At 43.4% G+C, this 24,648-nt stretch overlaps 1 protein-coding gene across 3 annotated transcripts in view; it reads right to left on the bottom strand.

Moving 5' to 3' along the window:
* The window catches only part of LOC110321913 (nuclear body protein SP140-like protein), a 41,288-nt gene that overhangs the window by 13,988 nt on the left and 2,652 nt on the right, over positions 1-24,648 (bottom strand). For 2 of the 3 annotated variants that reach the window (XM_029539369.1, XM_029539370.1), the window contains exons 2-11: positions 21,275-21,437; positions 20,226-20,397; positions 18,145-18,228; positions 15,474-15,554; positions 15,063-15,143; positions 10,384-10,485; positions 8,802-8,855; positions 5,935-6,000; positions 3,831-3,911; positions 439-543 (exon numbers count right to left, since the gene is read on the bottom strand). In XM_029539369.1, the coding sequence (XP_029395229.1) occupies positions 439-543; positions 3,831-3,911; positions 5,935-6,000; positions 8,802-8,855; positions 10,384-10,485; positions 15,063-15,143; positions 15,474-15,554; positions 18,145-18,228; positions 20,226-20,397; positions 21,275-21,437 (989 nt within the window). The remainder of the gene's footprint in view (positions 1-438; positions 544-3,830; positions 3,912-5,934; positions 6,001-8,801; positions 8,856-10,383; positions 10,486-15,062; positions 15,144-15,473; positions 15,555-18,144; positions 18,229-20,225; positions 20,398-21,274; positions 21,438-24,648) is intronic. The other variant, XM_029539371.1, reaches the window with a different exon arrangement.

Genomic DNA, 24,648 nt, shown 5'->3' with positions numbered 1-24,648 from the left:
TCCGTCCCAGAAAGCCCCCCCTCCCTCTATAGAATGAGAGCATCTTGTTTGGCCAATCTGAGGCTGGAACTTGGGTTCTCTGATTCTCAGTCCGGTCTTCCCATGACAAGTGTCATGCCCCGTTGCTAATGAGGCAGGGATATGAAGACAGATGCTCATAGTCTCTTCCCATTTGTGTCTGACCAGAATGAAACTACATAATAGTTTCCATCTATGGACAGAAGTTCATGGGCTTCTTTCTGGTTCTCTGGGCATCTCATGGCTACATCAATGTTGTGAGCATCTGTTACGTATTGTTTCTTCAAGTATGAAAATAGCACGTCAGGATTCCTTCCTGATGTCAAGCCATGCTTACCCCACAGTTACTTAAGTAATAGTTGCATTATTGCATGTGATTTTTAAATTTAGAATTTGCAAAATAAAAACCATGAAACCCACCTTGTTTGAATTTATCCTTGTGTAACACTCCCTTCAAGTTACCACACGTCACGGGAAGCAACTCGGCGCTAAAATTGGCATTTTCTTTTCTGCGTCTTCGTAGACCTGAAAAGAGGATTTCTTCTTGTGTCTCACTTTTCAGTTGCTCAATTCATCCTTCTCCCTCTTGGGGTCATTCCTTTAACACTTGGGACATTTTGACCCTTACATCTCTAGCTTCTAAATCTTTCTTGCAAGTGGCATATTGGATACATAGTGACAAAATACTTTACCCCTAATTTATTTTTTTAAAAAACCCACAAGGCTTTAGCGGAGAAATTTGGATTCAATAAAACTGTGCTGACTCCCACTCTGGTTAGCCCCACTGATTGCTACATGAAACATACAGCTGTTGCTGGGTTATGGCAGGAGCTGTCCAGATGTGCTATTTACTAAAGATGGTAGCCAGATATGGTCCTCTTATCTCCCCATTTTAGCACTAACTTGGTGAGCAGGGAGATGAGGAGCTGAGCTGGATGGGATCACTTCGAATTTGTCTGTATGTCTGACCGGCTTCATTTCTCCCTGACAAGAGTGTTTTGTGTCTGTAGCTGATAGAGAAGCCCAGAGAGCTCTAGAACAACCTGAAACAATACAAGAGGTGGAGAGATGCAACCCCATGGACGTGGAGATGGAAATACCTCAAGGAAGAGAAGATAAGTTTGCTCTCCCTGCCATCAGTGCAGAGAGTTTGATGGAGTGGGAGCTGGAGGGAGCCTGCAGTGACTAAGTTTGCTGAGACTAAGTTTGTGATCAAGCCTGCAATGGACTGGAGGGGTTGACATAGATGACCCTCTTACGTTAGAAATGAAGAATCTGCTATTAAAAACAATGAGTTTATGAAATTCTTGGGCAAATGGATGTATCTGGAGGATATCATCCTGAGTGAGGTAACCCAATCACAAAAGAAGTCACTAGATATGCACTCACTGATAAGCAGATATTAGCCCAGAAACTTAGAATACCCAAGATACATTTTGCAAAACACAAGAAAACCAAGAAGGATGACCATCGTGTGGATACTTCATTCCTCCTTAGAATAAGGAACAAAATACCCATGAAAGGATACAGGTACAGAGACAAAATTTAGAGCTAAGATGGAAGGATGGACTATCCAGAGACTACCCCATCCGGGAATCCATCCCATCATCAGCCACCAAACCTAGATACTAATGCACATGCCAGCAAGATTCTGCTGAAGGGACCCTGATATAGCGGCCTCTTGTGAGGCTATGCCAGTGCCTGGCAAACACAGAAGTGGATGCTTACAGCCAGTTATTGGATGGAACACAGGGTCCCCAATGGAGGAGCTAGAGAAAGTACCCAAGGAGCTGAAGGGGGATGCAACCCTGTAGGTGGAACAACAATATGAACTAACCAGTACCCCCTGAGCTTGTGTCTCTAGCTGCATATGTAGCAGAAGATGGCCTAATCGGCCATCACTGGGAAGAGAGGCCCCTTGGTCTTGCAAACTTTATATGACCCAGCACAAGGGAAGGCCTGGACCAAGTAGTGGGGGTGGGTGGGTAGGGGAGCAGGGGTGGGGGTGGGGTATAGGGAACTTTCGGGATAGCATTTGAAATGTAAATAAAGAAAATAATAATTAAAAAATAAAATAAAATAGAATCTGAGGTGAGAGACAAAGGACTTGTCCAAGTCCATTTTAGTCAAAAGAAGAGAAAACTTGGACTCAGGTCTTTGCCCAACACTCTGGGTCACCTTCTTGTACAATCACTTCTGGGTGACATCCTGTGTGTTTCAAAGATTATATCCACTCTTGAGAGTCTGCAGGTCAAGGCAGGCAGTATGGCAGTGGTCCGGGGCTCTGGACCTTGTTTCAACTGCAGCATCAAAATTCTTGTTACTCTCTCAGACACAGTGAGTAAACAGGAAGTGTCTTGGTGGGTAATTCAGCTACACATGCTGTTATAGAAACTAAAACTCTTGCTTCCTCTCTGTGGATGGTGGGACCACCAGGCAACATAAGGTCTTCCACTCAAAGTGGCTTTCAAAGGAACTCTCAGGATGGAGAGATGGCTCAGTGGTTAAGAGCACTGACTGCTCTTCCAAAGGTCCTGAGTTCAAATCCCAGCAACCACATGATGGCTTACAACCCTCTGTAATGAGATCTAAGGCCCTCTTCTGGTGTGTCTGAAGACAGCTACAGTGTACTTAGATATAATAATAAATAAATCTTTAAAGAAAATCAAAGGAACTCTCCTCCTTCTGGTTCGAGATGCCACTGAGACTCTAGAAGGCTAAGTCATGCTTGGGACTAGCCCATTCCTCCTCCTTCTTAGGTTCTTAGGTCCTACTGGGAGGATTTCCACCTGATTCATCCTGGCAACTATCCCTCCTCTATTCCTGCCTGACTTGGTGCCAAAGCTTTGGCAACAGCATCAGCCAGCACAGCAAATTCGGATATCTTTTCTCCCTTCTGCTGTGTGGTGTTTTTCTTTGTGGGACTGTAAGGTCTGCTGCATTGCCTTTTATTGAACATGTTTAAGGCTTGTGTTTTGAAGAGATAAAGAAAACACTGATGTCTATTTTAGCCAACGGAGAAGTTGGTATAGGGAGATTGGGATTTGGATCTAGATATATGTTATATCCTACAACATTTTATTTCCAAGCAGAATAACTGAGCAAGGCAAGACTGCGCTTAGAGGCATTTTGCTTGTGTAATAAATTGGAATCCATCACTAACCCCATAAACGCAATTTTGGTCAAAACATGGTTTAAAGTTATTTTAAAATAGTTATTATGGTCGGTCTTAAACTTTAGAATAACAGATCTGTCAATACTCTGCTGTTTATTCAAAAATTTTATAGAAGGCTCAATAGTTGGGATCAATTTAGTAAATGGCAAATAAAGTGACCTGTTAGTCTGCTCATGTCACTAATGACATAGGAGTTTCTGTAGGGGGGGAAATGAAAAGTCATTTTTTCCAGTTGAGTTGGTTGAGGTGGTCCCCTGGGATCCTGAACATCCTAAGGAAAAGGGCCAAACCACGGTGTGAGCACAGAAGACATCAGTGGGGTCATATCATGCCAGCAGGGCCCCTTACACCAGACCCCCAAAGGGAAGCTAGATTTCTTTAATGAAGTGAACCTGATGTCTGACGCCTCATCTTTCCCTACTGTGGAAGTGATGGCAGCATATCACGGGAGAGAGAGCACCCTGTACCTTCCAACATCTTCCACCAGACAGACACCTGCTCAAGCACCCAGTCATCTCTGTTCTCTTCAATCTCTTGTGTAGTGTTTTTGGTTTTGCTTTCTTTTGTGTTTAATCTTTAGATTCCCCCAGACCTTACCAGACAAGGGTGAAGGAAAGATCCACAGAAGCTGCCTTACCCCTGATCTTAGCAGAGAGTCCTGGGCTCTTTGTCATTTTCTTTTTCTTGAAAGCTGCCTGGCCAACAGCTCTTCTGCCACCTAGGAGGGACACAGGCAAACATGGAGTTGAGCCAAACCACAGGGGAAATGGAAGGAGCAAGGGAGGCGCCCTGCCACCTCAGGGTGCTTTCTCCGCACCCTGTAGATAAGAACTCACAACAAGGAGCTGTGGCCTTCCAGGCAGAAGCCAGGGTTAAAGCACGTGCAGGGTTCAGTTGTATTAATGTGTGGGGAAATCTATTTGCCTGAACATGAAGATAATTGATGGAAGCGTTTTCAAAAACTCAACCCAAATAGTGTGGTTTTCATAATACACATTCAAAAAATGAATGTAGCATCCTTTTCTCCTTTGCAAGCAAAAATGTACACATCAGTCAACAGCACAGCCAGGACATTGCTGAGCATAAGACTCTCAGTTGGTGAAATTAATATCAAGTTGGATTCCAATGACAACGTCATAGGCCTGATGCAAAATTGATAATCATTTGGAAAACAGCATTTAGCTTTTGCTTAGGAAAAAGGAATCCTTTAAACCATTACCAAAATCATATGGCAGGGCTGTTTGTAAATACATATACAATATAGGTAAAAGATTATAGGAAACACCACCATGTAGATATATTTGTGATTAAATTGCTCAAAACATTCTAAGGTCAATTTCTCTCTCTCTCTCTCTCTCTCTCTCTCTCTCTCTCTCTCTCTCTCTCTCTCTCTGTGTGTGTGTGTGTGTGTGTGTGTGTGTGTTTCTAAGTGTATGTATCCCTAAAGAATACCTTTCATGACAAAGGCTGATCATATTCAATATTTTAAAAAAACAAATAAAAATATAGACATCATATCTATTCCAATAACCAATGTATGCATCTTTGCATATGTATGCATGTGTGTACATGAATGTGTTCCTATGTATGTGCATGTGTGTGTGCCTGAACATGCGTGGAGGCCAGAGATCAAAGTTTGGTGTCTTCCTCAAAAGCTCTCCACCTTAGCTGTTGACACAGGTCTGACAGTCAATGTGGGACTCATTGATCTGACTAGACTTCCTGATCAACCACCGTGAGGGGTCCACCTGGATGTGCCTCCCCAGAGAGGGGTTACAGACATGTACATTATGCCCACACATTAATGTGGGTATTAGGGATCCAAAATCGGGTCCTCATGCTTGTACCCACTGAGTCATCCATCCCATCAGTCCTTCAATGAGCACATTTATAAACATGGACTGTCAGTTATTTTTCTGTCAAGTATATCTTTCTCTCTCTAGACAGATAAATAATTAAGAGACCTAAATTTAGGCAGAAATTAATGCTTTTGGAGGTTTCTCTCTCTCTCTGTCTCTCTCTCTCTGTCTCTCTCTCTCTCTCTCTCTCTCTCTCTCACTCACACACACACACACACACACACACACACATACGCAGAAACACACATTTTTACATATGAACATGCAGCCTGGTTGCTTCATTCATCCTTCTCCTAGACATTTTTCTAAATCAATAAAAATTTTATTCTGAGGATGACAGCACCTCCCTTTGACCACCACATGGACCAGAAACAAACTGTTTGTAAACGACACTTTGTTACAGCATCTTAACCCATATCTTAATGTAGCTATAAAATGTTTGTGGGAGGGTGGAATTGCACAGATCAATAAATAGGTAAGCATGAGGCTATGAGTTTGGATACCAGCTTCTACGTAAAAAGTACATAGGTATGTACCTATAGGAATAGTGTTAAGGGACTGGAGACAAGAGGCTCATGGGGGCTTGCTGACTGACAATTATCAAGGGAATATGGTAGAGTGAGAGAGCAGGATATTTGACATCCTCCACAGGCTCATACATGTGGGGGCAAGTATGTACACCCATATGCACCTGTGTGAATACAACACGCGCATGCATTCGCATGGATGCGCATGTACACACCCACGCGCGCACACACACACACACACACACACACACACACACTATCATGGCTCAGAAACTCACAAGCCCCCAAGTGTGCAATGGGCAACACCTTAATAAACACAAAAGCTGTAACAGTAATAGTCCCTTGGTTTGCTTACGTTTTCTCTGTACACTCATTGCCTTTCTCCATTTTGGTTTTGACCAGTTGTGACCTTTCTTTTTTCCTTCAAAACAAAACAAAAGAACAGAATCAATCATTCGGAGATATAACATAATTCTTTGGGCAAAGAACAGAATCAATCATTCAGAGATATAACGTAATTCTCTGGGCCATATATGAAAGCAGCATTCAGATACTGTTTTCAAGCTTCAGACCTTAGAAATGGAGCACAATTCTTAACAGTTCAGTCATGTGCAGTTTGATGTTAGAGTTAAATTTCAGTTCTTCATGTGTCTTGGGCTGTGGCCTTGGGAAAGCACTTCCCTCTGAACATCTGGAAAGGCTAATTCCTGCTAATGGAATGACAAATGTTGGGGCATGTATCTACCGTGCAAATCCAACCCAGAGAATGCTACACTGGAAGTCAAGAAATGCTCTCAACTTCCACGTGGAGAGTTTTCCTTAGTCTCTATTCTCTTCAAGTTGTAGCATGAGCCTTCTCACATGTTTCATATAACACCAAAAGGGCCAGGGTTGGAGTGGAGGGATTTTAAGGAAGCCTAATAGAATCTTTTGTTGGGTTTTCTCTTTAATTATCCAAACTCATAGGCCCACAGCTCTGGAGAAGTGGATGGTCTGTCTAGTGGTGCAGTGATGGATTGTTATGTGTGTGCTGAAATATAGGATGTATGTATGTGCATATTCGTGTGTGTGTGTGTGAGTGCAGGCATGCCCATTTCAGTGCACACGTGCAAAGGTCAGAAGACAATGCCACATGTCTATCCTTGCCTAGCACTTTGTTTGGGACAGGGTCCCTCTAGATGTTCACTGATTGTTTTTGGCTGGGAACAAGAGCTTTATTGGTGGAAGTGAAGCCCTGATGCACAGAGGGAGGCTTTGTGAATTTTCCCAAATAAGACATCCATCTTGGGTAGAGTCAACAACGGACCCGAAGCTGACAACGGAGGAAGCACCAAAACTGTTGTGGTCTTCCAAAGAGGATGGCATACTAAAGGACATTCCAACCCCGTGATGTTCCTGGGGTCCAGGGTACTTCAAGCTAGAACTGGTTTCTGAAAAATCCTATCAAGACTCACCTGGGCATGGCTCGTGAGCTCAGTTAAGCTGATGCCCACGTTAATTGATGCTGAAGCTGTTCTGCTCAAGCCAGTTATATGAAACTGAAAGCAGATATGGTCATTGCTCAAGCTGGCAGAACTCAACCAGCTGGGTTGAATACTTGTTCAGTTCTGTGAGAAGCCAAGACTGGCAGGTTATACTACCCTTCCCAGGGGCTATGGAAATATGCTGTGACTGAGTACTGCCTGTCTCTACTAATGGATGCTGGCACTGGGTTTCTCCTACAGACACTACTGCACATGATAGCCTGATACCTCCTGCTGGGCAATGACCTACCTTCTCTCAGGCACTGAGACCTACCACAAAGCAGTTTTTCCTGGCATATTGTTTAGAACTTTGAAACCCTCTTGAGGGTTTAGTTGGTGCCTTAAGTCTGCTGAGCTACATTTGGGTGACAGATCAGCTGAGTCTGGCAGCACCATTGTAATGCTAGGAACACCACGGTCACACACTTGCCAGGTTCAAGGTCATGTTCCGTGTGTCCACAAGATTTTATTGTTAAAACTTACAATTAGCAGGGTCCTTCAAAGGGTGTGCTTAGGATTTGTGCCTTCCACTATACATTTAATCTAAAGTAAGAATTGCAGAGACATTGAACCCTCCTTTATGGTCATATGTTCAAATAGAAGGGTGTAGACTGAAGGAATGTAGGGTTCTCCAGAATGCTCCTCACTTCCTGCTGAGTCCTTGCTGAATCTTTCAAGCCCCCTGTTACAGCACACCAAGCCTTTTCCACAATGGGATTTGACATTCCTTCTTGAAGGTCCCAAAGGCTGGATGAAACATGCCTCTAGTCCCAAGAGACAAGAGGCAAGCAGATCTCTGTGGGTTCCAGGTCACCATGGTCTACAAAGCAGACTCCAGACCTGCCAGGACTACACAGTGAGCACTAGTCTCAGAAATAAAATGATATAAAATATAATAAAATACAGCAAATGACAAACAAGTCTTCAGTCTCTCCTCATTGTGTAATTTCAAAGCTACTTCTGAATGGTTAGGAACATGCTGGAACCGCACGCTACTTTCAGCAAACTCATCCATTGCTTACCAGTGGGGTGCATCCTGAGAAATGTGTCAGTAGGTGACTTTGAAACCCTACAGAGCAATACCATCTTATGAGGCCACACTCAGGCATGTGGGGTGTCGCTGTCATGGCCACTGTTATGCAGTTCCTGGCTATTCCAAAATATGCATCAGTCTTTATTGCTCTCAGGGCAAGTTACCCAAAGTTCAGTAGCTTAAAACAGCACGAGTTTATGTAAGCATTATGTCCGTTAGATGTCTGATGTGGCTGAAGTCCAGCTGTCCACCACCCTTCACCTGTTCCTGGAGTCTCTAGGAGACAACCTATTTCCTTGCCTGACCCAAGTTCTCAACGTCACCATGGTCCTTGGTCCCTTCTTGCATCTTCAGACCCACTAGGCCTGCATCCTTCTGACGATTCTTCATAGCCATTTCCTTTTCCTGCATCTCAGGAAGGTTCTCTACTTCTTAAGACCCGTAAAATCAGATTAGTCACCCCTACACCAATGGTCAAAAACAACCATACTCCCCGCCAAGGTTTCTAGCTTAAGTCACACATGTAGAGAGTGTCCTTGTCATTAAAATAACAGGTTCAAGGTCACCAAAGTCTACTCTATTATCATACACAATAACAATAGTAATTCTGGGATAAGTAACTTATCAGGAACATGAAAAGCATGTAAACACCCACTGTTTCCTTACTTCTCTGCTTCTTGGGTTCTCTTGCAGGAATGTTCCTCCTGGTGCCCACGACTTCTAGAAGACAGAAAGTAGCAATGGAGAAAGAAATAACAAACAGAAGTTGCAACCCTTAGGACCATTCACACTGCAGAGGCCTTACCTACAGCAAAGCTTGGATTGCCATTTCTTTCCTCTCTCTTAGTATAATCTAAGCCCAGTGAACTGACAACTGGGAATCCAGGGAGGGCCTTAGACACTTTTGACCCTTGTCCCCTACCTCCCTATGGGACATTTTATATGTTAAGACATTTTTTTTTTTACAAATAAAATAATTTGGTAGGAAGTGTTGTAGGCAAGCCCTAACTGGTTCTTTGACACACTTGAGGGTTTTGGTTGGGAATGCACACTGGATTGACCTGAACTCTTTCCTCCTCCAAAGGAGAGACTCACACAGTAGGGATGGCCTTACCATAGCACAGCAGCTTTTTTTATCTAGCTGCAAAAGGTGACTCAGCAGCCCTGGGTGGTAGGGAAGAATGGGTGTGACACAGTACCTCAGAGCAGAAGACAAGATAAGTGATGGTTTTAAGAGTTTAATTTTTTAGATGACCTTATCCGAGACACCTAACACTGGAGATATGGGACCGGAAGATGCTACCTCGTGTAGCCAGGTAGGAACCCCAATGGGAGGATAAGGGCACCAACTCACCTACAAAACTTTCTACCCAAAATTTGTTCTGTTTAAAAGAAATATAGGGATAAATATGGGGCAGAAACTGCAGGAATGGCCAACCTATAACTGACCCAACTTGAGACCCATCCCATGAGCAAGAACCAATCCCTGAATACTATTAATGTTACTCTGTTATGCTCACACACAGGACCCTAGTATAACTGTCCCCTGAGAGGCTCTACCCAGCAGCTGACTGAAACAGATGCAAATATCTACAGCTAAACATTGGACATAGCTCAGGGACCCTTATGGAAGAGTTTGGGGAAGGATTGAAGGCCCTGAAGGGAATAGAAACTCCACAGGAAGACCAACAGTATGAACTAAGCCAGAGCCCTGGGAGCTCTCAGAGACTGAGCCACCAACCAAAGAGCCTATAGGAGCTGGACCAGGGCTCCCAGGACAAATGTACCAGAGGGCTGCCTTGTCTGGCCTCAGGGGGAGAAGATGTGCCCAATCCTGCAGAGACTTGATACACTACAGTGGGGGGATACCCATAAGGGAGAGTCTTCACTCTCTCAGAGGCGAAGGAGAGGAGGATGAAGGGAAAGACTCTGGGGGGGGTGCGACTGTGGATGCAGTGTTTGGAGTGTGAATGAATGAATGAATGAATGAATGAATGAATTTTAGGGCACAGTCACCTTATCTCTCATAGAACATTTCTTCTACTTCATCTACTTGTGACCAACTAACTCTGTCTCCTCCCACATGGCTCTATAAAAGTTTCTTGCTTCTCTTCAGCTCCTAACAAGAAAATGCGGAAGACTGGATTCTCAGATGGACTGGACTAGAAGCTACTACTCTGTCGGGAGCTGGGTTCTCACTGAGCCATCTCTAACCCATGACCCCTGGGCAGACTTATCTACTCCTTACCTCCTTGGCTGCTTCCCATCCTTGCTTCCAGGTCTTCTGGCACATATGTTGGGGAACATATGACACAGGAACACTTCTTTTCACTTGTGGGTTGCTGTGCTCCTGGGCCAAAATTGTGGGTGTACATAGGTTTGTTATCTAATTTTGTAATACTGGGGACCAAGCTCAGGGTCTCATTTGTACAAGGCAAGCAGTCTACCACTGAGCTACACCCTCAGTTGTTTGTTTGTTTGTTTGTTTGTTTTTATGTTTGTTTGTTTCAGTTTTAGACAGGGTGTCACCTAATTTTCCAGGTAGCCTTGAACATTGATCTTCTATTGCCCCTCCCCACCAGGGTGACACATGACCTTTCTGTAAATGTATTGATCCCACCCCTTCTCTTGTTCCTCCAAAATATTTTTACATTTCCCCTCTGTCTTTCAGTTCCTGTTTTTAATTTTTCCTCTCCTGTCTTATCCCCTTTGTCAGAACTGTATCTGTTTGATTATTTTAGGGCACAGTCATCTTGTCTCTCATAGAACAGCAAGTCAGAAGCAAGCTTTTTCGACCCTTCTCTTGCTTCCATTGTAATCTAGCACCCCGTATACTTGTCCTAACTAAGAAAATGGCTGTGCATGGATCCTGAGACAGAGACAGAGGAGAGCCCCCACTGCTGACTGCACAGATAGTCTGAACTAAAGAGGATCTGCTTTCTGGAAAAATAAAAACAACAATGAAGATTAAGAAGGGAACAGAACGCCTGCTCCAGCAATCACACCCGAGATCAAATGGAGCCATTTTCTTTCTACATCTACATTACTTCTCATTTCCCACCTTTAATTTACTACATTCAGTCATAAAGAAAGATTTAGCGTGCTTATCTTCCACAAGGAAGAATAAAACTGTGCGTTGAAAACAGTCAAAGGTAACCTTTGCTGATGTTACCAATTCCCAACCCTGCCCATTTAGCCACTGACTACCTACTCTCTTCGCTAGCCATGCATCTGAAATCTACCCAATCAGAAGCGGTGGTACAAATTTGAAATCCAGTCAATCAGCAGTAGTCACCTTCCAAATGCTTGGATGATTGTTTCGGGTAGCCCATGCATAACCACTTCTGCTTTGCCAAGTCTACAGAGCCTGAACTACCTGCTTCTCAAAGCTCTAGGCACAACCAGCTGTGGCCTTTTCTGTAGAAACCATATGCTTTGAGCGCAGTGTCTCCTCCCACCTCTACCAGGACCTTCATTCAGCTTTCTGTCAGCTTTAGATATGGGAGTGATAGTCTCCAGCTTCCATGTATGGTGCTCTCCACAAGATCATCTGAAGGCTTACAGGGAGTGTCCTACAGATGCAAATTCTAAACCGCTTGTACACAGCTCAGATAGTATTCCTGAACCACCACACCAAATGACTCAGTCTCAACTGGAACTTGTTTCATTGTGTTTTTATTTCCGTGTCAGGTTAGTTAAAGATGCGTGTAGAAATCAACATAAAGAAATTTCTATCTTAGTTTGTAGGTACAGCATGTAGCAAATATTCTGTGTCTGTGTTTATTCTTGCTACATTCAGTCTCAGAAACTTTTTAAAAGTGTTTTTCCTTGTGTCTGCCCCTGATTCTCCCATCTTTCTGAATATCAGAAGATAATGACACAAAACAGGCAGATGGACAGACATGAAGGTCTGACAAGTTTCCAAGCCAGACCAGCTTCATAAACTAATGAATGTGGACCCACCCACCAGACGGAAGCCAAACTACAAAGAAGCTTGGTCCTACTCTACCATAGAGTGTTCACAAAGGCACATGGTGGCTTGCCAGTCTGTGAGAATAAGTCATTTTTCTCACTGTGGATGTAATCTTGAGTCAACTACTGTCAGGTCATTGATGTCCCCCTTTTAGCCCCCGCTTCTCTTGAGAGCCTGGTAGTCCACCCATGGCTGTTCACACTGTTCACACTGGGAACCACACATCCTTCTTACATTTGTCATTGGGGTTGCATTCTCAAAGCCAGTCTCCCACGGCAGAGCCCAAGCTCCTCCTCGTGCTCACAACCACTCTGAGTCTTGCACCTAATATCAGCAGGATTTAACTAATGATTCCACGTCACAGTGGAATGGGGAGCTTCACATGATTGTCAAGTAGCTCTATATAACAAGGAAGGAGGTTCTCCAGTGGCTCCATGCCCCCACCAGTACTTGTCATTCTAGATTATTCTCTGGGGAATGTTGTTTTCTTTGACAAAGCCCCTCAACTGTGAAGTTGAGATCTTTTTGAAAATGGAACTTCCAGATTATGTGAACACAGATGTGTTTCAGAGGTCCTGAAAGGTTCATCTGTACTTGCCTCTATAATCAATCGGTCTCAGTCACCAGGACCTGACTAGATGTGATAAAAGCCTTTGTCCCTTCCCTGAAGTGCCTCACCTAATCACAGTAGCTTCTCCCGTCTCTCTCTTAGTACTTCCATGGTCTGCTTTTGCTTGATGAGCCATGTAATGTTACTTGCTTGAGAAGATCAGTGGCTCATCTAGACATTTATTTTCTATGGGGTATTGAGCTCTAGAGCACCACTGGGTATGTCAACCCCATCCAGGATGGGCTCCACACTCAGGAGTAGTGGACCTCACAAACTTTGTGGGTTTGGGTGGTGGAGGCTTCTTATGTTTGGGTATTTTTTTGTCCTTTCAGTTTGTTTTGGTTTTTTAAGAGAGAGCAAGAGACACAAATACAGGAGAGAGACAGAATTTGGAGAGGATCTGGGATGAGTTGGTGATAGGAAAAGAATACTATCAAAAGCCATTGTATAGCATTATATTAAGCCAATAATTTATTAAAATACTATAACTTCCCTTTTCTCTCCCTATCCACAGACACAATTCTCTCAAACCATTGATCTGTAACCCTTACTTAATGAAGTAGGCCTATTCAGTGTCCTCTTACAGAAAAGACATTTTCAATATAGACATAACTTAATTGTCTCTCTTGTAAGCTTCAAACGATGGACTTCCCAAAGGAGAAACCAGGAATGGAAAGTTCCTGTACTAGAGCTAGGGAGATGGCTCAGCAGTGAAGAGCTTGAACTTGATCTTCCAGAGGACCTTAGTTTGGTTCCCAGCACCAGTATCAGGTGGATCACAACCACCTGCAACTCTGCTCTGCTTCCGACACCCTCTCCTGGCCTCTGGGATTTCCTCATATGCACATGCACAAGTCACACTTAGACACACATATATACACAGAATTAAAAAGAAATCTTTAAAGATTCCTATACTCCTAGGGAAAATGCATTATTCTGTAATTGTATAAAGAAGCAGCAGCCAGAATAATCCTAATTAATCATTGAGCTTAGTGATTAATCATCCAGCAAATGAACTTGTACAAGCCAATTGACGATGTGTATAGCCATGCCTCTGGGCAGCCACCAGTCAGGAACAGCCACATTCTACTGGCCTACTAGAAATCAACCAGCACACACACACACACACACACACACACACACACACACACACACACCCATAGCCACTTATGAAGATTCACCAATTGGTTCAGTTCAATTCTTACTCATATCCTCTACAATTCTGAGAGGGTTGGATTCACAGACATAGTTCTTCCTTAGTTTAAAACAACTTGGTATGTACAGCTGAAAATGGTACTTGGGAAGGTCTTTCTGCCTCTCACTAACATTAGATTTTCTCTCCCTGGAATATGCTGTCTTCTTCATCATCTGATTTTACCTCTGCATTACGTACTACATTTTACATTGTCTCTGTGTTAATATTTCCTAGCTCTATTCTTCTGAGGGTCCCCTATCTTATGTAATACTACATTCACATGCTTTCTAATTCTCTGAGATGTTTTTTCTTCTTCTTCTCTTCCTAAGCATTCCTATTTGGTAAGTAAAGCCTCTTTACACTGGGTCCTTGCAGGCTCCCTTGAGTATCAGAAGACCCTTGAACTTCCACGTTGGGTTCAGACCACAAGAACCTAACCATCTGTCTCAAAGAATGTAGAGCCCATGTTGAATCATCTGGAAAATTGACCTCTGATCTCCTTGTCCTTTTCAAGTTCTGAAACATGCCGGCATCTTATTCACATCTATGTATCTAGAACCTTAAACTTGTAACAATTTCCCCTGAGAAAGTCTTAAAAGTTTGGGGGATGGAGGGATGACATATGTATCAAAGAGTGCATGGAAAGTATATGGTCCAGATAACATGAAGTGTATATGGGTCAATTAGCTTTGGGTTTTATTGAATTGTATCAGACAAATGATACAATAGTTCCTTTTAAGCATTTTTGACAAGTTCATGGAAAAAAAGATAAGAAAAAAAATGATTAATCAATGCTACTTGGTTTCCATGGAGATCAAGAAATTAGAACAAGAAATTGTCCTATAGTTTCAATATATTACGACCTTAGTGACTGTGAAAAGACAAAAGCAAAGAGTGTTGTCCCACCCAGCAGATTCCTACAAAAGTGACCTGTGAGCACCTAATAAATTATGTTCTTTCATGATGTTTCTCAAGACATTTTACCACCCTGAATTTACCTGGAATGCCATAGGAAAATAAAAGAACAGTAGCCAGTAGCATGACCTTCTCTTCATGGTGATGTGCATCCAGAGTACACACAGCAGGAAACCCCAACTCAGAATTCAGCCTCCACAACCCTGCAGACCACACCGTGCTCCCCACTCTCACCTGCTTCTTGTCTCAGGGATGAGGGTAGGTCCTCCTGGGGCTCTTGTCCATCACTCGTTTGTTCACAAGAACTACTTCCCTCTGTAGGAAACAATGACTCAGTTGACTCAGAATGGCCAAGGAAAATGGCCACAGGAGAGTGGTCTCTGACGAGCAGAAAGTTATAAGGGGGCTTAGTGTCTCCTGCAGTAAATGGCCATGTTTTGAGACTCTGAAGTGGAGCTTGACATGGCTTCTTCTCTGTCACCAGAAAAGGATTTACCACCCATCTGTTCCTTCATTACACATCTCATTCCCCATTATTTCAATCCTTGGTTCTGCCTCTATGACTTCTGAGTATATAAGGAACAGGGTCAGATGGGGAAAGGGGTGGGGTCCTTCTCTCTGGAAGACTCACAAATGAAGACTCACCTCCTCCATTGCATTGTGGGAGGCTAAGCATCTCCTCTGCTTGCTTATCATTCGTTCTGGAATTTCCAGGACTACAGGATGCTGACGAGAAACAAGAAGTCAATCAACCATGCAGAGGGACCAGATAATACCTCAGTGTGCTCAAACGGAGCCAGGAAGTTCAGGGAATATAAGAAAATCAGAAGTACAAGGAATCCAAATGACAACGTTGACTGTGTATCACAAATAGCCAGAGGACCAAGATATGGTCCTTCCCCAATAACTAACACTTTGACATGAATAAAGGACCCACATATTCTACCCATAAGCATTAGGTTGTTCCAAGCAACAGTCACAAGTATTTCTCCCTGTTTCCCACAACAGGTAAAGGATCAAAGAAGTACCAGGGAATCAAAGTAACTAAGAAAATTTCACACACACACACACACACACTTCTCGTGATGGACAAGAGAGACAGAAAGGAATTTGGAAACTTCAGGAAGGAAAGTGCTCAATCACTACAACAACAGGACGTCAAGGAGAGAGTAAATTTTGCCAAGGGCATTTTGCTGAGTGTCTCATTGAGTTGGAGAGAATTTTGATGGAGCAAGGAATCTGAAACTAAGGTTTTTTTGTGTAATCATTAATTAAAAAGAAGAGATCTGTTTTATGGTACTGGAAAGATGGTTCAGTAAGTGAGAGTACTTGAGTACTCTTCTTGGAGACTCAGGTTCAATTTCTAGAACCACATGACAGCTCACAACTGTCTGCATTTCCAGTTCCAGGGAATTAGACAAGCTATTATGTCTCTTCTGGACACAGAGCAAGTATGTAGTATATATATGTGCATGTAGACAAAACCCTCATACATATAAATTGAGAGAGAGAGAGAGAGAGAGAGAGAGAGAGAGAGAGAGAGAGAGAGACCTGATTTGGTTTTTCTCTTGGAAAAGAAAAAAATGGGCAGGGTTGAGATGTGGAAGAGTGGTTACATTAGAGAGGGGCATTCACCCTGTCAGAGAATGAAGAAATAGTGTCCCGTAATGAGACAGAGAAACCAGCAGAGGAGGCAGGTCTTCTGTCAACTCAGATATAATGTGGAACTGTGCCAGCGCCTCATACTGAAGTCTTTGAAGCATCCAGATAGAGAAGTCTGTGGAGGAGCTGAAGGAAGATAGCCAGGCCTGCGATGAGGAAGCTGACAGCTGTGAAGTTCAGATCTGGGGATCATTAACTTACAGATGTGCACAGGTAAGAATGACTGGGAGAGACTGATTGTCGCTGCATGTTTTCCAATGCCACTTTGAGAGTTGGGGACACCACAATCTGAAAACTCACAGCTGATGTAGTCACCTTAGGCCAGAAATTGGTTCAGCTCCTAGCTCCTTCCCTCCAGTGTCTCAAACTGTTTCCTCCCTTCCCAGAAGATAAGATTTGCTCTCAACTTATTGTTATTTTTACTGTTGCTGTTGCTTGTTGATATATCCATTTTGGGGTTGGAAAGTGTCTCTCATATACCATGATACATATGTAGAGGTCAGAAGAAAACTTACAGAAATCAGCCCTCTCCTGCACAGATGTGAGTCCCAGGGAGCAGACTCAGGCCATCAGGCTTGGTAGCAAGGGCCATATAATGGGACTCCTACTGGTTTTAAATCCATATTCCTTTTTTGTTCTCAGTGTGTTGGGCTGATGAGTGCTTCACACTGTCTATTAGCATCTCTGTTTTATATAATCTTCTCCACATATTCAACTCTGCACTTCGTGGTATAAGTGAGCGTAGCCCTTTCCCCCATAGCGCTCATTTACCCAGCTCAGTCCGGTCTCTTTGGTTAGCTTGCTGTTCCTGGTTTTCCCACAAAGTTGAACCTAAATATCTCTTTTCCTCCCTTTCCGTGTGTTCTGCATCATCGTCCTTTCACATCATAGACATCTCTTTCACTGTGCACGAAGAGGACATCCCTTTCCCAGGTTCTCCTCAGAAGTTTTTCCCAGGAGTTTTCTCAGCTTCTGTTTAATTCATCATGTCCACACTCCTGTCCCAACCATGGAAAAGTGGCTGAAGGAGACCAGTGCTCTTTGGTAGTGTACTCCAAATGGTGACATTAGGATTCCATGTCTAGTTAGGTGAAACACTGTTACTCATAACTCAATATCCTTGGCTGCATCTAGAGTTCTCAGCTTCCCTCTCTTGGTGTATGGTCTACACTCAATACATATCTCAAACAGCCTGAAGTCAAGCTTCTATACTGCTTGTGTCTCCTGAGAAAATTCAAATATTGAACATCATCTGTGGGGAGGATCAGGAGGAGTAAAATGAATGGGTAGTTGGATGGATGGATAGTTGAGTGGATGAATGGATAGATGATAGATTAGATAGATAGATAGATAGATAGATAGATAGATAGATAGATAGATAGATAGATAGATAGATAGATAGATAGCATAGACTGGCAGGTCTATGGATAACTAGATGTTGGTATTGGTATGTGGGTGAGTAAATGGATGGGTATATATAGTTGGATAGATTGGTAGATATATGGATGGCTATATGCTTGCATGTGTGTGTGTGTGTGTGTGTGTGTGTGTGTGTGTGTGTGTGTGTGTGTGTGTTTTGGGAATGGTCTTAGAGAAGGATTAAGGCAGGAAAATAGTATCAGTAAGTTATTTTGTGTTCAAGAAACATAATCACCTTCCCTAACAACTGACGGCAGTCTGGGCCTCTCTTCAACATCTCTTCCATTCATCCTCTGATGAGTCCTGTGACTGTCAGAAACTGAGGAGAGGCAAGACAATGACCAAATCAGACAGTTATGAAGCAGAGACTTCAAAGCACTCTCTCTGGGTTCTAGCACCCAGCACACAGGGGAGTTACTTCACCTCGTCTGAGATGCTCGCCCCCACCCACCCAGAGCCTTGCTCTGTCTGTTTTCTTTCTGCTCACCCCTATTACTTTCTCCTCATCTTTTGCCCCCAGTGCTCTTCTTCTACAGCATAAAGCACTGTGGAATGACACAGCGTTTGTCCTTCTAAATTTGCAAGCTTATTGAGATAAATGACATGATTCGCAGAAACTTTTTGAATAACCATTTAATGTAAAAATCAATATTTTGTGAAGGTATAACTGGCTTTCTCAAGGCTTGAGTCGTGATGAACCTCAGCTCTTGGATGCTGTTTCTCTGGGGACCAGGTAACATGAAGTAGACATGAACAGGGAGAAGGGAAAGAAAGCTATTAGGGATTTCAGTTGTAAGCCGAACTGCATACATATCCAGTTACATATCCAGGTGCACACCAGACTCTGATGTTTCTGTGCAGCCTACTAACCCTTCTGGTACCCGGGAAGGTTAGAGACAGACAGGCAGTGGGAATGCTTATATCATGGTGTATAACTCTTCAAAATAATCAGAGGAGTGTGAAAGCCAATTATGACTTAAAGTAAAGGCAGATGTTTATAAGTGACACAGCTATGACAGGAAAGGCAGGGGGCTTCGGAAGGGGAAAAGAAGGCTTAGAGAGACAGGAGGGAGGGAGGAAGGGGAGGGAGGAGAAGGGGAAAGGGAGGAAGGGAGGAAGGGGAGATGGAGGGAGGGGGAAGGGAGGAAGAAGGAAGAGAGAGGAAGAGAGAGGGAAGGAAGGGGAGGGAGGGAGAGAAAGAGAAGGAAGGGAAGGAGGGGAAGAGGAAGGGAGGGAGGGCAAGGGAAGGGAGGAAAGGAGAGGGAAGGAGGAGAGAGAGGGAAGAGAGGGAGGGAGAGGGAAGAGAAGGAGGAAGGGAAGAGAAGAGAAAGGAGGAAGAGGGGAGGGAGGGAGAGGCAAGAGGAGGGAAGGGGGAAAGCTACTATCTTTCAAGGATGAAAGAAAGAAGAAGAAAAGGGATGGAGAGAGAAATAAAGAGACTTTGTTTGAACTGAGTCAGGAAAGTTATTCTGGTTACAGGGAAACACAGCCCTGAAGAGGAAGCGTCCCCAGACAGGACAAGTGAGGAAAAACTGAAAAACTGATCCTGCGGGCAACACAGGAAGTGACTTGGCTGCCAGTGACCCTCGGGTGGCAAGTGAGGAGTGAAACCCCAGCTCTCGGGCCTCAGAGCTGCATTTCAAAATGCCCAAGCAATAGGAACAGGAACCACACCCAAGTCCTGCAGAAACAGCCTTCACCAGAACTGATGGGCTGTGCCTCCTGCAAGGGAGAGTCCTCTAGAGGTAGGGGAGCCGGCAAGCTACAGGGAACCAGTGGGAACAGAGGCTGTTCTCTACCCAAGACCTGCTGATTTTACGTTCATTCAAGTTCATTCAACGTGCCAGCACCTTGGTTCTAAAAGCCCACTCTGTTTTCACACTCTCGGCTGACACATTCTGCCCTCTCGAGTGTCTGGGCCCAACCCGGGGTTCCCCTTGTGATTTCTCTACTCTTCAAAGAAGAAAACTAAAGTAGGACTCTGCTGAATGACAAATTTTGCATTTTTACTATTGCAACTGTCTGCAAGCATCAGACAGAGCTGGCTCCTGTCTGAGGAAACTCATCCTTCATACTGTGTTTCATAGCATGAAAATCAGGTCCTGGCTGAGCAGTTATCTCTGTGTTTCTTGGCTTATGTGTAAGCTCCTGACTACATGGGCCATATGTGTTTCCTATATCCCCCCTGTGCTTGGCATGATCTAGTCTCTCATTAAATTATATGTCAACTATCAATGAAAAAATGAATGAATAGATAGATGAATGAATGAATGAAATTGTCTTTCCTTCCCTGAAGCAGGTGAGAGCTATAGTTACCATTTAAGAAGAAGTGTTTTAGAGTCTCCTTTAAGTCGGGGTAGGCCTTCAGATGCGTTTTGCTGAATATCACTTTCAGAAGATCCCAGCTAAACTTCTTCTGTACATCACTGAGGATGTCGTACACGACTCTTTCCACTGGAACCAGGTTCTTACATCTGTCTTGATATTCCTTAAAATAGTGAATGCAGAATTGTGTTATGATGGATTTATGGGTTATATGAGGCTTATATTGGTTCAAGCATCATTTCTTTCTTTTTTTTTTTTTTTTTTGTAAAAATGTCTGAGTTTTGTAAATACTGAGGTGACATCTTACATGTCCTCTGTACTAACAGATCCCAGTTCATCTGAAAGAAGCTCTGATGCTAACCAACAGTAGACAGGGAAGAGAGAGTTTGAAGAATAATCAAATGATATGTCTGTAAAAGCTAGGCCTTAACAGACCATGAGTGGCAGTCTTGGGGACCAGACAATTAATTCCCCAAGGACTGAGCTGGTCTGAAAGGCTTGAGGAATCCAAGTGAGCATAGCATCCTAGCCACGGGGCAAAGAGAATGCATAAAGAGGAGAAGGTCTTTGTTATCACCGCAGATCCCATCACCGACCTTTACTTCATTCTAGGGCTTCAGAGTTGCCTGAAGAACCAGGAACAACTTGAAGATAGAGAAGCAAACAAGCCTCCCCAAGTTCTGTCCTCGGGCTCTGGGATTTGGAGTAAGTAGGCTTTGTAAAGCATCGATGCTTAGATGTGTCTACTTGCATCCTAGTTTCTGTTGTTCCATTACGCAAGTGACCCTGGGATGCTGTGCACTTCAGAGCATTCCTGCTTGCTATCCATCGCTGTCACCATGTGCCTCAGCCTCAGTTATTGCAGAGGTGAATGTAAATGGTTCCTGTGATGTCTACCTCTCCAGTTATCTTCTGACTCTCAAAGGTGATGTCCCCTCCTCCCTGGAGGTGCTTCAGCCTGTTGGCTGCACCCAGAAGTATAGCATGATACAGCACAGGGAAGACTTGCTGTCAGGACTGAGTTCATTCTCCACACTCACCTGAAACTCCTGCTCCGAGATGAAGTCTCGGTCTCGAAGGCTCATGAGGAAAGGAAACGGCTTGGTGATGGCGCTTGCGATCTCCACCTTGTTTTCTTTGAAGTGCTTGAACATGAGCTGATAGTCACCTGACTCCTCTTCATTCTGGTCCTCTGGGGTTGTCCTAGGGGATACAGTCCATGCGGAAGTAGATACTGGTTTACAAGACGCCACCAATGGCTGGATAATTGCTGACATGAAGAATGGACTGCTAATGTAAAACTGAAATTTTACATATCGAATTCAGTGATGCAAGCTCTGGTGCTTTGGGTTGGATGTGCTTGGGACAGGGTATCATCTGTAAGTCTGGCTTGCCTAAAAGTTACTATGTAGCCAAGGCTATCCTCACACACAGATTTCACCTGCCTCTGCTTCCTGAGTGCACAGATTTAAATCATGTTCCATCATGTCCAGTACTGTGGTTAGTTTTAACTGTCAACCTGACACAATCTATAATCATCTTGAATTGTATGAGTCTTTTTTTTCCTTGAGTCAGGGTTTCCCTGTGTAGCCCTGGCTGTCCTGGAACTTACTCTGTAGACCAGGCTGGCCTTGAACTCAGAAATTCACCTGCCTCTGCCTCCCAAGGGCTGGGATTAAAGGCGTGCGCCACCACTGCCCTGCGGATTGTATGAGTCTTAATAAGGGATTGCCTAGATTAGGGTGATCTATGGTATTTCTGTTCAGGGTTGTCCTCATTATGCTAGTCAACATGGAAAGATCCAGTGTACTGTGGGTAGCGCCAATCCCTAGGTAAAAGGAAATGGCTTGGTGGCCATTAAGTGTAGGGAGCAAGTTGAGCACTGACAGGCACACTTGCATTCATTGCTCTCTGCTCTTGACTGTGGACATGGTCAACTGCTTCAAGTTCCTGCCTAGACTTTCCTGCAATGATGGCCTGTGACCTGGACCTGTGGGCTAATAAGTTCTTTCTCCCCTAAGTTGCTTTGTGTCAGGGTATGTTATCACAGCAACAGAAATGAAACTGGAACACAATCTATAGACCTCTGAGTAAATGGAAATAACATTTAAAAAAAAAAAAAAAAAGCAGAACCTCTTCTTTCAGTTTATTTATAAAGGCAACGCAGTTGACCCAGGACTGAGACATATGTGGCTCATGTGTGGTTCACCCATGATTCCACGTGCTTTCTTCTCTCCTCCTGGTTCCCCATCTCTTGCAGTAATGGGGTCTCTCTGGCAGCTTAGAACCAGCACTTATTAACCACACTGTTCTCTGCTACAGTGCCTGACATCTCAGGTGGCCAGTTCTCTCTGTGTTTAGAGAGGGGATCCTCTGAGAACAAAAGACTCAGAAGACCAATGACACATAGGAGTGTTTGTGTAATTGACTCCATTCTGGGTGGCAAATGGAAACCAATTATTGACGTATAGTGCAATGACAGAAGTGAAAAATCATCCGGGCATGGTCCAATGCCTGTAGTCACAGCATCCTGCCTTCATGGCCGACATAGTGACTTCCTCTTTTTCATTTTACCCAATGTTAGTGTTGTTATAGTATCGGCATATGTAGATATCAGAGGACAACTTTGAGGAGTTGCTTCTCTCTTTTCACTCTTGTATGGGTTCTGGGCATCAAACTCAGGTCCCGGTGCCTGGTCAGGACCTTTATCCACTGAGGCATCTTGTTGGCCTTTATCTAGGGCCAACTTCAAGGTTTGCCTGGGCTATACAGCGAAACCTTGTCTCAAATAATGAAAAAATAAATCAATTTCTAATACAAAAAGGGGGAAGAGAGCTGGTGAGAAGATTCCATGGACAAATGTCCTTGCCTCATAGTTTAATGGCCTGAGTTCAATCCTGGGACCTACAGGGTAGGAGAGAGCTAACTCCTGCAAGGTGGGGGGGGGGTGAGCAAAAATAGGGTATGTAAGTATGAAGATGCCATGCTGAGACCTATCATTTTTATGCTAACCTAAATAATTAATAAGAAAAGTAAATCAAACAAATTGGGACACATGTTTGCCTTTTGTTGATTTTATATATATATATATATATATATATATATATATATATATATATATATTTTAAATTTCATACATGAATACTGTGTTTACATTTCTCCTGCTCCCTTTGCTTCTCAATCCCCTCATGCCTTCCCTTCTCACTTTCTCTCAAAACCATCTCTAATTATTGTTTTATATATAAACACACGTATATACATAACATACACACACACATACAACCTGCACTCCTATGCATGTGTGTTTAGGACTGACCACTAAGCACTGGAGAAAACAACGGAGGGTTCATTCCTGGAGAATACTGGTTGATTTTCTTTTTGTTAACAGCCATTAATAGCCCATAGCTCTTCATATAGGGGTGGGGTCTGGTGAGGTTTCTCCCATCCACATCAACACATCCCCTCATGCTACCATTGAGGATGTNTNTTTTTTTTTTTTTTTTTTTTTTTTTTTAGGCACTTAAAATGTCAATACCTACATGCTAAGTAATTGAGAATGATGCCTCTCAGGGTGTAGTGTAAGGACCCTGACACTGCTCAAGACTCTTCCAGATGCCAACAAGGACAAACTATTCTCAGAAAAATTCTGAAATGCCATCTGCCCCTTTTCTCTTTCCTCTGTCCAAAAGTGTTGGGTGAGATTCACAGATGCCCGTGGGCTGTGACATCACAGCAGACTGAACTCAGAGGTAAACAGGGCAGTCTATGACTTTGACCAAGCAGGAAAGTAAGGACATTCGTGAGAAGGCAAAGCAAGACTGTATCTTCCCCTTTAATTTTATTTTAGAAATCTTTGTTATTTCCCATGAGGACATACACTTGTGATAGTGATGAATTCGTTGGTACTACTTTTAATGGATAAATATTCTAAATGCCTGAAGCTGTAACTTATACTTAATGGTAAATCTCATTAAATTTAACACCAAGAGATAGATTTAGGGTTCTCCATAAATTTTTTACAAGAGGTGTGGTTATGCACACCTTTAATCACAGCACTTCGGAGGCAGAGGCAGAGGCAGGAGGATCCCCATGAATTCAAGGCCAGCCTGGTCTATATAGCAAGTTACAGGCTAGTCAGGACTATACAACAAACACACAGAATATCAAAGTTATCTGATACCAAAAAATCTTGAGAGGTTCTCTCTTTTTTTTTTAAAGAACCTAAAATTTTCATGTAGTAACATAAAAAAACTATACAATAATTTTTATCTTAAACTTAAGGAGGCTGTGTATATGTGCTTGCTCATGTGTATGTGCCTGGCATATGTCTGAGCAAGGAGTCCAGTTGCTCTCCACCTTATGTTTTGAGATGGGGTCTCTCACTGAACCCGAATATCGTTAATTCAGCCAGAAT

The sequence above is a fragment of the Mus pahari genome, chromosome 5 (assembly GCF_900095145.1).
Source record: "Mus pahari chromosome 5, PAHARI_EIJ_v1.1, whole genome shotgun sequence".
NCBI classification, from domain to species: domain Eukaryota; kingdom Metazoa; phylum Chordata; class Mammalia; order Rodentia; family Muridae; genus Mus; species Mus pahari.
This window is presented reverse-complemented; position numbering and strand designations above follow the sequence as displayed.